Source organism: Bacillus rossius, chromosome 13, assembly GCF_032445375.1.
Source record: "Bacillus rossius redtenbacheri isolate Brsri chromosome 13, Brsri_v3, whole genome shotgun sequence".
Classification (NCBI taxonomy): Eukaryota; Metazoa; Arthropoda; class Insecta; order Phasmatodea; family Bacillidae; genus Bacillus; species Bacillus rossius.
In genome coordinates this window covers 22,449,788-22,464,526 of record NC_086340.1, presented here as the reverse complement: position 1 = coordinate 22,464,526, position 14,739 = coordinate 22,449,788, and the positions used below count along the sequence as shown (strand labels likewise).

Below are 14,739 nucleotides of genomic sequence, written 5' to 3'. Positions count from 1 at the left end.
AAATTGCATCAAATCAAAACAGAGTTTGGTGAATTGAAGGTTAAACTTCTAATCTCTTTTAACAACATATGTTATTTTTATAGAACCAAACATTAGGCTCAATACGATTCATAGTGACAAGTTGATTTTGGCATAGTGGATAGTTAGATTAATCTGTGTGTATGGTTGTTTATAATTTCTTTGCTGTTTTAGCATTAATAATTTTTGAATTGCTGGGTATATGTAGTAGCAAGAAAATATAAACGATTAGAGAACTTAAAGGTAGCGTAAATGTGTTGTTTTTGTAAATATTCAAAGTATTGCCAAAAAGTTAAGAACTTACAGATGATCTTGACTGTTGCATGTACTTCTATAAATACTGTCATTTGAAGTTGAAGTTGACTAATGATATTTTAAGCCTGTGGCTGAATCACCTGGGTTAAGGATCCACTGGACATCAGCAAGGAGTCTACTGTTTCCAGTTTGTGTACTGTGTTAATGAAATAATGAGGGAGCAGTGTCATTTAAGCATTATTTTTACAGCATTGCAGTTAAAAAGATTGTAGGTGATAATCCTGGGCATCTGACTGATATAGGTCTGTGAGACTTGCATTTATTTTCTCGTTCATGAAACTTGCGAGACATAAAAGTTACAGGTGGTTTGCCAGGGAAATGATCAAAGTTATTTACAGTCGTGCCTGTTACATGCATGTTCCTACATCATACCTATGAAAAAGGCATTTCAAACAACTTTCTGACGATCACAGCTATAGGTCCAGTACTCTACAAAATGCTTTAGTGAGTTTGCGATCAATGCTTTGGTATTGAAATGCTGAAAATGTTCACAGGGTTTCTACAAGGTAGTGTAACATGACTGATGGATCCCGTATTTTTCAATGAATGGAAATAATTTAAAATCAAAGAAGTCAGTTTAACCAACAAAATTTGTAATGGTGTCATTGGGATTAGTTTCTTAGTTCTTCAGTTCATTTCCACTAAGAATATAGCCCACATGGTGTTACGTTTATAAGTATGATTTATTTGCTGCAGTATCAGCAAGACATTTTCTTTTAGTGAGGAACTAAAATAACTTAAACGTACCTATTTTGTTATGTATTCAATAAATATACTCTAGTCAAGTTCCTATGTACCACAGCAAGAGTATTAAAACATATTTTAAAGTGGATTTTAAAAGTGGATATCTCTAATTATAATTAATCCCGTTCTGGCATGTGTGCATATGACCACGGTGCAAGATTTAATGTGGGTATTAAAAATTGTTATTTTTACGAGACTCGCGAATAAAGAAGTCGCATACAGGGAAATTAATGTGGCTGACAAGTTCATCATAGAGATTTTGCATTTATTAGTTTTGTGTTTTAAATTAAAAAATTTCTAGTGTGTTTTGCCACACATCTGAGTTAAATTTGTATGTATATATCTAGAAAAAACATGCTAGCACACCTACAAAAAAATTATGAAATGGTTTCCACTGGCGAAATTACAGGAAACAATTTCAGAAACATTCATGTGAAAGATTAATAAATACAAGAAATATATGTGTGTGTATATATATATTTTTTTTATAGAATGACAAAAATTTTGCGTTTCATGTGGACTTCCCCAATCCTTACGTTTTAACCTATTCAACAAAAATTCAAACTTCAAAAATGTTTCCCTTCAGAATATTCTTAATTACATACAATTTAATACGTTATTGTTCCATTATTGTTCCAGTTGTTCACATTTTCGATACTTATCTTGAACCAAGCACAATTCAATGTTGAATGATCTTTCAGTCTTTATGGATTGTGCAACTGTAAGTACTTGTTCAATTGTATCAAATGATTTTTGTTTGGATGAGTTTGAAATATAAACAGCATATATCTAAAATAACTCCTCATTATCAGCCACTTTGGGTTGTATCACTTTATTTGACTTACATTTACTTTTATCATTTCCATAGTAGGAAGTATTTTCTGATGAGAAGTTTTAAGCCGCTTTCTTTAAAAACTTGTTGAGAGGGTTTTACTGATATTTCCATATGTATAGTGCTGGTTAGTAATTATTTCACAGAGCTCTTGGCAGTTCTTTATACATATAATATATATAAAAGTATTAGAAGTTAGTGTTTTGAATATGACAATGAATGTTCAGTTTGCTTCGGCGCGCGCTGTGTTATCGTGGGCATCATGTTTTCTCGAATGTGAATGAGGGATGCCGTGGTGATGGGGAGTGGTCATATCCCTTGACTCTTTGGGGGTGGGTCCAAACTTGTGTATTTTTTTCGCAAGTGGCGACCATTGCCGAGAGAGCCATCTGGGTTTTGTCGAGGTTCTCCCGGCCACACCCTTTTGGTTTATTTAGTCAGTGTTCCGTCGATTGAACGGTCGGCGAGGAAGTTGAGGCCTTATTTAATTAATTAAAGGATTGGTTGTTGCACGCAGGAGAAACGCGAGACGGAGAGGGAGCGTGTGGCCAGAGTAGGGGACTGGTCGGAGCACATCAGCTCGTCGGGGAAGAAGTACTACTACAACTGCAAAACTGAAGTGTCGCAATGGGAGAAGCCACGGGAGTGGGTCGAGAAAGAACGCAGCCGAGAAAAGCAGACCGACCGGAACTACACCTCTACAAATAGGACATGTAAGTGCTAGTTTTTTTTTTTAATTGCTAACAATTTTTTTTTTGTTAGTGTTGGATTTGTAAATGTGCTTACCCTAGATTTATATTAACTAATCCAAGTGTTGGACGCTTCAAAATTCAAATATGGCGCCATTTTGCTGCCATTAACTCAAGCGATCCTGGTGGCCACCAGGAAAGACTAAGTGGTTCATCTGGTACCGGCGTCATCGGACGTCCGGCTATCGTTTTTTTACTTTCATGTTATCTGGTAACAGTTTCAGTATGAAACAGATTATTTTGATGCGGCAGTGATGTTCACAGTAGATTAACTGTAGGTATTAAACTGCATTATTAGTGAATGATAGTAAAATATAGTTAACGGTTTGACTAATGTTTGTACATAAATTAATTGTACGTGAATTGTTCATAAGAAAGAAGCAATAGATGAATTACATTACAGATTTTTTTTTAGGGAGGTGTATAATGGAAATGAAAACCAATTTGTGAAAAAAATTCTTAATGTAAAATCTGTCACTTTTTTTTATTCTGGGAAAACAATTTAGTAAAACCTCGTTTTGACCCTTCACAATACAGTGAAACCTCATTAATACAAACCTGAGGGGACAGAAATTTACCCACTTTGTAATAACGAGGATTGTAATAACCATACTTTAACATATAATTCATACATTATGTCAAAACATTCAAAAAAAATATTTAATTACCGATTTTAAAAACATTTCAAGATATGTAGATAGTACATAGTTGTAAGACAATACAATTATATAAAACAAGAAATATGTTATGTAGTACATACCTGCATAAGAGCATTCTCTTAAGTAAAAACATGTTTCACCTAAATAAAATAAAAAGTCAAAAAAGTCACAAATAACACAAAATTATTTACAGTTATGTATGGCATGTTGCTTCAATTTATTACACACATCTAGAGGATCACTGAGCAGAGTTAGGTGAAAAAAATGAACTGATTTTGGTTTGCTTCTCATTGTTTTTGAACACACTTTGGACAAAGCCACACAGTTGATCAAAGGCTTTGATTGTTTCGGTGTCAGTATCGCTGCACTGTATTACTGTTACCAGTATGTTCAGAGCTTGCAAAGCTTCAGTTTTTTTGGGCAGTGTAAGTGTGGGTGGCTCTTCAGAATCTATTGTTTCCGTGTTAACTTCACCACAATCAATGGTGTCACAGTCCATCACCTCAAAGTCATCTGGCGTAGGTGATGTTAGAAGACAGTCATCTACTTGCACAAAACTGTCAAACGGTTTACTGAAATTTAGTTTATTCTGAAGAATGTCCCATTCCTCACCACCATCCTCAGCACTGTCGCTAGTTTCCCATGGAGGTAGGCTAGTTGTGGCACAACTACCACTGGGAACAGGCATGTTGGGTCTGAAACTACCACAAGGACTGCATTTCTCTGTAGCATTTGGCAGTTCAGGGACTGAAGTTTCTTCATTTGTGGCTACTGCTGGGACTAACTTCTTGAAACAGTTTTGTATCACTGTAGGCTGAATGTTATCCCAAGCCATACATATGTTTCGAATAGCATCCAAAACATTCCATTTTGTTAACGGTTTCTTGGCATCCAGGCGACGGATGAGAAATTGGACAAGTCTCTTTCTGTATATCTTTTTTAAATTATTAATAATTCCTTGATCGAGAGGTTGCAAAATGCTGGTGGTGTTGGCAGGTAAGTACACCAACTGAATGTTTTCCAATTTCAGTGACTCAGAAGAATGAGCTGCACATCTATCAAGGAGAAGAAGAATCTTTCTGTTCCTGATAGCCATTTTTCTGTCTAACCGCAACAACCAATCACGAAAGATTTTAGAGGTCATCCATGCATTTTGGTTGGCTTCATATTGGCATGGGAAATTAGTTACACCCTTAAAGCAGCGTGGTTTCAAAAACTTTCCTATAACCAAAGGTTTCATTTTGTCACTGCCATCAGCATTGCAACACAATGCAACTGTGATACGCTCCTTGCTTCTCTTGCCACCATGGCAGGGCTCCCCTCGATAGGCCATGGTATGGTCTGGTAAAAGGTTATAAAATACACCAGTTTCATCCATATTGTATATGTCTCTAGGACTGTACTGGTTTATAGTATTTTTTGATATTTCCATCCACTCTTCAACTTTCTGATTATCAACATCCGCTGATTCACCACACACACTACGGAAAACCAAATTGTGTCTTTGCATAAACTTCTGCAACCACCCATTACTGCATTTGAAATCATCAACTCCACTTTTCAATGCCAACATATCAGCTTTTTCTTTCATGATAGGCCCAGATAGAGGCAAATTTTGGGACCGCGAATGATTAAACCAGTCCAGCAATTTCTCTTCAAGTTCGTCGTACTTAGCGCCGCGCATACGTTTTCGTCCTTTCAAACTCCCTCCTTTCTCATGGTGCTCTTTAATCTTTGATTCATTTTTCATTATTGTCGATAATGTTGACAATGGGACATTGAACTCCTTTGCAATACAACTTTTGGTTTTTTCGCCTAAGTTTACTTCCCGTATAAGCAGCAACTTTTTTTCAATTGTTAAATCATTTCTTTTTCGTTTGTTTTCCATTTTTGGTTATGTTTATAACTTCGCCGAACGTGTACGTTAAAGATACATGTTACACTGGTACGAGGCAAAAAATAAAAATATATTCTTTAAAATAATAATACGAAACAAATTAAGCTATGCTAATCATATGAGATCACGATTTTAAAAGAACATCTACACGACCAATAAGACGTAGCACAAACAAATTTATAATTTTCGAGACTGAGACTACACGTACACGATTCAAACTTCAATCAATATGGCGACGTCACTTGTTCGTTGTTCTGTTCTTTCTATTCAATGACCTCGCTGAGATACTAAATATTAATTGGTTATGGCAGAAAGAAAATAATATGATTTCTAGGAGTTTAAACCATATTCGACAGTGTAATTTCTGTACTTTATTTTATCTAAATTTCGTTTGATATTTTCTTTGTGAACTTTTTAACGGCCTAATGATGGCAAAACTGTTGTTTACGGACATGGCCGATGTACACTTTTCTAACCACGATAATAGGAAGCACGTATTATTTTGGAAGTTATTTGTGTAAAATATAGTAATCTAGTGGAATTATATTCTATATTATTTATTATTCATGTGTGGAATTCGTAAAATATCGCTGTGCAATAATGGTTTATACTGTGTTTGAGTACATATTTTTATTTTAAAATGCCATTAATATGATCTATTTTTGGAGTTACCGCGCACGTTTTTTAAGACTAAAATACAAAGTAACTTTGTATTATCAGATATTAAATATACACGAAAACACGCTTTTGGCCACAATGGAACTTCGAATTACATAATATCCGGTATTTCGTAATAAACAAACGTCTTAACGATGAAAATCCTATTCATGTTGCAGGGACTTTAAACAGGTTTGTAATAACGAGAATTTTGTATTAACCAATATCGTATTAACGAGGTTTCACTGTAATAGGAATAGGATCGCAATAGAGGAGGCGGGCATCTTAATAAACATTGTGGATGACTATTACGTCTGAATATGTTCTTTAAAATATGCCGTTTTTCACACCAAATCTGTGTTCAGTCGTCTCTGGCAAGAAATTCATAAATGTTCAAAACTAAATATAAATTAATTTTAATAACATAATGTCTTTTGAAAATAAACCAGATACCCAAGAAAAGCATATTCTCCCACCTACTGTTACCAAAACAAGCATAAACACAGTGAAATGTGCGGTGCAACTGTATTTTGTAAAGTAAATGAGACACCAATTTCAGTAGGAAAATCAAAGGATTTTTCATTAAAGTAATAATTTTTAGACATGGGCCATAACTATATACCATGCCAGAGAGGTCAAGAAGGTTAAGTGCCATGGCAATGCTTTGTTATTTTCGCTCGTGGTTGCGGATGTGGTCTCGGTAGCATGCAAATGCACACACACAAACATGCATGTTCGCGTACATAGATGCACACAAGTGCACATACTTTTTTCATTCCTTTTACCTCCCCCCCTCATTCCCAAATCCCTTTTTCCAATTCCTAACCTGTGTTCAGGAGGCAATCAGAGGTGGCATAAGTAGAGTCAAGATTTTGTGGTGTTATTTTAAGACAAATTTTGGTGTAAAGAAATAAAGATTTCGGTGTTATATGGTTTTATTTTTTTGCTCAAAATACCCACGGCAAAATTTTCTTGCTTTTCTGTACGACATGCAAATTTATTAAAACAAATATTAATAAACACTAAAACCTCATGATCTAATTACAATTAAGTTCATTTGCAAATTCATAGATAATTAAGTTCATTTGCAAATTCATAAATCCAAACTTTTAAATAACTACTAAAAATTTCACGACTTAATTACAATCACATACACTACAAAATTACACAATTAAGCACTTCCAAAGTTACTATTAAGACGGTTTTATTGAAATGCTATCATAGCTAATTTTCCGCATTTTCTGGCATGAGACGTTGTCATCTGTCACTAACTACCAGTGAGTACCTGGAAAATGAACGTTCTGCATCAACATTTGATGTTGGGAACCAGATTGCCCTTAAACTGGCTTGAGCAAATTCACTGTAGTCCCCTTTAAGGGAGCAAAGTACCTTTGCAACATCAATTTGGCTTGTGTCTGGCAATGAAAGTTCATCCTCAATTATTTTTTTGAAAGCAACATAGCCATGTATGAATGTATCAATGATAAGATGGGAAACAGAAGGCAAGTTATGCAGAGACTTCTGTAGGTTTGCATCTTCTATGCTAACCCTACTCACATTTCTTGGGTTGAACAGCAAATTAATGGCATTAAATACTCTTAGACAAGGATGTTGTTTAACAGATGAGTTTTGCCTCAAACGCTTATGTTTCTCACTCGCGACATGTTTCACAAGCGTATCGCGTCTCTCGTAGTCTAGCCTGCAGTTAGAGAATTTGCACATTAAAATTTTATCACTGAAATAAAATCCTTCGCTGGAAAATTCTTTCGATCGGTCACTGGCAGAAGAAACCTTCGTTTTATGCATTATCAAAAATTTTTAATCACATAGGAAGAATTTAACCTCTAATACGCAAAAACTTGCCGTGCTGGAAAGATCAAAACAATGGAGAATAGATGCGAATACAAACGCATACTGAATACCAACATACGTACGTGAAAATTAATACCGACATAAACATGTACTATTTATTATTTACAATCGTTACGTTAAGCAGGGTTAATTTTATTTTCGTAGCCTACGTACTTTATTTTAAATAAACAGTAAAAGCAATGCGCTTTAGTGTGTAATATTTTAATGATTAAAAACGTAATCTTAGAAAAACATATTTTGGGCGTTTGTTATTTTTGTATTTACAGAAAGTGAACGGCGGCCATTGTATCATAGTTATCAACATCTTAAATTATTATGGTACACAAGATTACCGTTTAAAGAAAATATTACGTTAATTCTGAGACCATTTTAAAATCTATAATGAATCACCGTCACATATAATATATATGGCTACTAGTTACTGTCAAAAATATTTGATTGTGCTGAAGATAGTGAATTGTCCTTACAGAATGGAAAAAAAAACTTAAATAATCAGGATAGACGAAATTTCGTGACATATCGCGGATTTCGCACAATTTCGTTTTATTTCGTGTTTTCAAGCAGTTTTCAGTGTTTTTTCGTTTTATTACGCATTACCATATAATCGTGGCTCTAGGCATAAGTAACGCAGTCTAGAGGCAGAGTGGCTAGCTTTTCAACTAAGCTGGTTCCCGTAGCTGACAGCGGGTCGAAAGGGCTTGGAGTTACAGCGGAGGAAGTCTGAAAAGCCGCTCAGCACGGCGATTGAGATTTGCCAATAAAATTAAAATGTTTAAAGATGCAAAAAAAAATTATAGACCTTTCTTGCTTCATAATAGTTTTATTCTATGCGTTTTTTTCTCTGTGATGTACCGTTTCAAAAGACTTTAGACAAGTAAGTCGTGAAAACATAATTCTTAAAATGAGAGCCCATTTTATAGGAATTTGTATTAAAGATAAAAAATAAAAGACAATCGTAATTCAACTTCAGATCTTTACGAATCACATCTTTTTTTCGAGTTTTCTGCAATCACAAAATATTCAGGTGTCTATTAACAGAAATAAACAGTGATGGTAGCTTGTCCATAGTCATACTATAAAATGGACTGGCAAGTTCCTGTTTGAAAAATCGAAAGTCGCGAGAAAAGTAGGCCGTTGTGGGAACAGTGGAGGCTAGATTTTATTTCTTGTAGAAAATTGCAACATAAGTGAATTATTTAATGTGTGTTTTGTGTGTGTTTTTTTGTGTAAGTGTGTTGTGTGTGTGTGTGTGTATTAGGTACGGAAGTTAAACATTTTGGTCAGAAAAGTCGGAGAAATTTTATCTCCAAAATGTGTGGACACCCAGAATGAGCACGATAACTAGTGCAAGTGAGAACGTGACCGTGTTTGTCTTGCTGGGGAACAAATTCGTGGGAATATTTTCCCTTGTAGAAATTCAAGTGTGGGGTGCTTTGCAGGCCGCTGTGTAGCGAACATGGGTTTGTCCCTGCAGCTCACGAGAAACATTCCAACTCGCGGCCGTCGGCCAGCAACTGCCGGGACGCCCCGGTGAAGGCGGCGTCCTCGTCGGCGTCGCGGCAGCAGGAGAAGAGAGATCTGTACTGGAACAGCCAGTCGAGCAGCAGCAGCAGCAGGGAGGAAGCCGAGGCCAATGAGAGAAGAAAGCATTTGGACGGTGGGCAGAGTTCGGTTTCGGTGTGCCTACTGTAGTCTTGTCTCGCATTCGGATTGCATGCCCGGTAACTTTATATTGTGTATATCTTGACATTTGTTGTTGTTTGAGCTCGGACATATCTAAGTGTATTTGGGCTATTTTTCTTGCTGTGTGTGCTGTGTTGCGGGAAGACTTTCCCATAGCTGTGCTCGGGACGCTGAAGAAAACAAAAGACAGTCTACTCAAGATGGTCGCCTAAGCGCAAGTCAGTGCTAGGCGCTGCTTCAATTTTATAGATTAATTTTGTTGGAAGTTTTCGTTCCCGTTGTCACGGAACATTGCAGTACAGAGTAAAAAGCGACCTCTGTTGCTGTGTTAATACTACCCGACTTGTAAGCGTTAAAAAACTTCTTTAATTGCAATTATATTTAATTTTGCTTGTTTTTGATTTTTCTAAGACAATAAATTAGTGATTATTGACAGTTATATTACAGCTGTAGTCATTCTGGCAAAAAAAAAATCTTTCAATGCTTAATACCAGTTATTGTTTCACAGGAGAAACTATTCTATTCGACAAGGCATTCTATAGAGTTATATGTTGTGCGTAAAAGAGCAAAATGTTTTAGTATTAATTATATTAAAATAAATTTTGACTCAAATAGTTGAAACCAAGGTGGCGTACTTCAATGATGACTCCTTGGAAATAAAATTTGTATATTATCAGGCGATGGTCTTGATGAAATACAACTGGAAAATTGTCTCTAAAATGCTCTGATTCAGTTACATTGCAGCGATTCAGTTACATTAAAAATCAGTTTTCATAGCATAAGAAAGTTGTGTCTAAAACATTTGTGTTCTATTGTGTATGTCTGGCAACATTGCACATTGAAACAAGGACAGCGCTAATGGCAAAAATCTTTTAAACTAGGAATGCGAAGCTCTATAGAGCTGGATGGGATTTTGGGAGAAAACGGAAATGTATACCGTATTTACTCGTATATAGGTCGCGGCAATTTTACCAGATTTGATGGGAAAATAATGAAGTGTGACCTATATGTGAAGAAAAAATTTAAAAAATTTTTGAGGAATTTTTTTTGCAATATTTTGCTTTAAAATGTGAAAAAGAAGTTTATATAGGTATAGGCAAATTTATTTACAATGTTTACATACAGCGAAACCCCTTATTTACGTTTTCCCGTTATTTACACTATATTCTTCAGGTCCCGTTTAGTTCCCATTTAGACCAATACAATACTTTCACGCGAATTACGTCTCAAAAATCGAATCCATTCCGCTATTTACGTCACGTAACAACCATAAACAACCAGAAAATACCGTGGGTACTTTAAGAGTAGATAAGATTAGCTAGTAGGCCTAAAAACATAGTGAAAAATTTAATGTTTATAGTCGGCAATGAACATTTTAAATTGCAAAATATACATATAATATGAAAAGTTGCTTTTATTTCTAAACATGTAATAATTTAAGCCTAGGCGTGTAAAAGTCCGAGTAATTATAGCAGGAGACAATCCTAAATGCACGAGGGAAAAATGTAAACTCACGAATGTATAAATGTGGCAGATTGTTAAGTTCTGATACTGTATTTATGTCACAACTTAGCCAAAATACTGGTACGAGATAAAATTCACAAGATAAAATGAGCGGAGTCTTGGTAACTGTTTTATACGTATTTTATAATTTCGGAAGTATTGTACAGTTGACACATATTTTTTAAACTAACAATTTATTTCTGGGGATCGTAATTAATTAATTATTGGTATCAAGACATCAAGATGAACGTAAACTTGAACATGTCACGGCAGCGAGAAAACTGGTGCGTATACCAACAAACTGATATTAGAAATGGACAAAACTGGTACACGGAAGGTGGAGCTTATATTTTTTTCCGCTAAGTTCGCGTCTATTGGCTGGCTGCTGATGGGCGGAGCATAGAGTGAGTTATACTGCGCATGCGCAGCTCAGTGAACAAAGAGAGCCAGCCGGCGCGCCGTAACAGCAGCTGACCGAGTACAATGACCTTTCTCCGCACACGGCACGCTATTGACGGTAAATTTACATCAATTTGCGGCCCTTTTTTTTTAAATTTTTTTTGCTGTGATGCAATGCGTATGTGTAATGAATTACCGGTGCGACCTATATGGGGGGAATCTTAAATACCAAATTCAAGACCTCAAATTATGGGTGCGACCTATCTGCGATGGCGACATATATGCGAGTAAATACGGTATTCCCCGAAACTTTAGGTGGTGAATTTATTTTACAGTATGTAAATTTTACTGCATAAATATTCACATCCACGTGCCAATATTCTTGTTGATAATTATTTTCAAAGTAAATATTGAACTGAAACCTAATTCAATATTTTCATACTTGCACATCAACAAAAAACACGGGAACTGTTACGCTATGACCTAGATGTGAACTTTGTATAAATCGATAGTCACTATCAATCTACCACCATGTTCACACATTAGTAGTTTACTTGACACTAGGCATTGTGTTTTGCATTGAAAAATAAAATAATAAATGTAAATAAAAGTGTAAATTTTGAGTGCAAATATATGTACATACTATAAATGTATTTATAGCACAGCCGAATAAGGTACCCTCTTTTATCGCGTAATCGTTGCACCTATATTTTTGGCCGTCAAAATTGGGATAAAAAAACTTCTCGTGTAAACGTCGAATGATGAGATTTGGTTCCGCTGTTAGATATCGAGCGCTTTGTGTAGATATCTTTTCCGTATAAAACAATGTATTTTAAAGTAGAAATCTAATATTTATTCGGAAATTACCACTTATTTATTTAATTAACGGAAATACAAAGTTTTTTGACGTGTAAATTTTCTTTTAAAGATGCTTTTAAAAATTATTATCTTTATCTGATCGTCTGCGTCGCCGCATGTGTACCGCTTTGTAAACATGTAGCCAGCGCTTGTTGGCATCATTCGTGTTTGGTTATGTTGTTTTTCGTAAAGAGCGCGCGCACGTAGTCGAATATCGATATCTCGCCTATTGCATGCATCGCGCGCTCTCTTGTCAGGTGCCAAGTTAACAACATTTGACGGCCCGCACTCTTTCGTGGTAAGTTACGCGTTGGTTCACGTCACAGATTCAAGTGGCTTGCGTTCGCTTCAGAGTTTGGTATATCTATTTAAAGTTGAAGGAAGGTTTTTGTTTAATGAACTATTAATATAAATTGTTTTGGCGTGCTCTTGTGTACTACACCTTTTTTTAAATAAAAGTACATGAACGGGTTTTGTTTTTATGTATAACTTTACCTAACAAAATTTTTTTTTTCCCGCATAATCGTCACACCCCTACTTTTCAAACTGATTTAAGAATAAAATGTGCGACGATCATGCGAGAAAACACGGTACATGGACGTCGTAAATAACTGAAAAAAGCGAATAACTAGAGTTTGAAATGAAAATAATGAGGTTACTATTATGCAAATGAGGCTGTTTTTAAATTTTGTAGTTATCGTTGAATTGCTGTTGTTGAGGTAAAAAAAAACAACTGAAATATGTGAATGTTGGGCAGGTGAGTCGCAGGCACAGGACATGGACATCTCGCCTGGGGACAGCACGCCCACCTCGGAGACCTCGTACAGCCACGCGGCGGGCGGGGAGTCCCACGCCCCGGGGGGGCCGGTACTGCTGGCGGCCGCGCTGCCCCGCCTCTCCTCCCACCCGCCACTCTCCCTGCCCCGCTACCAGCCGCAGCAGCAGCAGCAGTCGGCCGCGGGCAAGCCGGGCTCATCGCCGCCGCCCCCGATGGTGCCGCCGCCCCAGGCCCCGCCCCAGGCCCCGCCCGTCACGCTCGCCAGCCTCCCGAGGCTGCTCTCGCAGATAGCCGCCGGGGCCAAGGGCCTGGAGCAGGCGGAGCTGTCGCCGCAGAAGGCGCTGCAGACCATCCAGACGGCCCTGCTGCTGTCCCGCCAGGCGTCCCTGGAGCCGGCGTCGGCCGGCCAGCAGCCGCTCAAGGTGGAGACGGGGGGCGGGGGGGCCGTGCTCGGCGAGGGCCCGCCCACGCCCACCCACTCGGAGAGCCAGGACTGCGTCGACGTGCGCAAACGTGAGTCAGAGCATTCCACCCTGCCCTGGATTGCTGTTTGGTTCGTGCTGCTGAAGAACGTACATTTAATAAATGTTCTCTCCTAAATTAGCTGTAGATTCACTGTCTCCCCTTGAACTAAGTTTTATTACACAACGAGCACTTGGCGGACAGTTTGTTCGCACAGTCGTTAGTAAAATACTGCCGCAGTTCCAGCACCGTTTCTAACAGTAGATAAATTCACTCTAAATCACTTTTTTTAAAAAAAAAAAATCTCATTACTGGTTACATCTACACGTCTGTATGCCAATCATGTGCATTATAGGCACCCTTTTTTTTATTAAATTTTAAAATAATTGAGTTTTTTTAAATTTAATTTTTACTTAAATTCTTTGCTCCCTGCCATTTTATTCAGCCCAGTGTACGGCCGGGCCAATTATTTTTCAGTGTGTTTTTTTTTCTCTTCCCCCCCCCCCCCCCCCAACACACACACACACACACACACACCATCCGGTTCACAGCTTCGCCAATGCTACGTTGCGACTTGAAGTGCTGCTTGAAGCGCCCCGGTCCCATAACCTCCGCTTGCTGTCATGTACTAAGTCTCGTTACACGAAGCCATTTCGTGACCAGACTTGCGGGGGCAAGCAGACATTCAGCCCCTGCTGATTTCCCCTAAGTCTCGCAATCTGCGCTTTGTGTAGGTATCTTTTCCGTATATAACAATGTATTTTAAAGTAGAAATCTAATATTTATTTGGACATTACCCCTTACAGACCTGCCAACTCTCACGATTTTGGTGTGAGGCTCACGATTTTAAGGTCCATCTCACGCCCTCACGCCAAAATAGTGTTTCCTCAAAATTTTTCGGGGCCCCGAGATTTTGTTTGTAAAAGTTACGAAACAAGTTTTACGAAATCTTACAGTAACGAGTTTCCATCAATACTCGAGTCACGTAAAGGAAGCAATTTTTCATTTTGTAGCGTGTGCCGTGCTGATTTTTCTATCTCGCATAGTGGAAGAGGAGACATAGTGAAACATGTCGCTACAAAAAAAAAACACAACAAACACGTGAAGTGTATTGCTTCCAATAAAAAAAAAAAATAATTTTGCTGTGAACAGTGATAATAGTGTTACAAGAGCAGAATATTATTTTACATATTTTTTAGTTGCGGCCCTGCATGATCACTACACGACAGCGTTAAAATTGTGTTCAACCAAATTAAATCTGCAACCTGTAATTTGTTGAAATAAATTTCGAAGCAGAGACCATGTAACATGTG

The 14,739-nt window shown here is 37.3% G+C and overlaps 1 protein-coding gene across 5 annotated transcripts in view; it reads left to right on the top strand.

The window, feature by feature from the left end:
- The window catches only part of LOC134538367 (WW domain-containing adapter protein with coiled-coil homolog), a 45,779-nt gene that overhangs the window by 18,414 nt on the left and 12,626 nt on the right, over positions 1–14,739 (top strand). For all 5 annotated transcript variants that reach the window (XM_063379633.1, XM_063379632.1, XM_063379630.1 and 2 more), the window contains 3 exons: positions 2,427–2,622; positions 9,218–9,400; positions 12,944–13,477. In XM_063379633.1, coding sequence (XP_063235703.1) covers positions 2,427–2,622; positions 9,218–9,400; positions 12,944–13,477 — 913 coding nt within the window. The remainder of the gene's footprint in view (positions 1–2,426; positions 2,623–9,217; positions 9,401–12,943; positions 13,478–14,739) is intronic.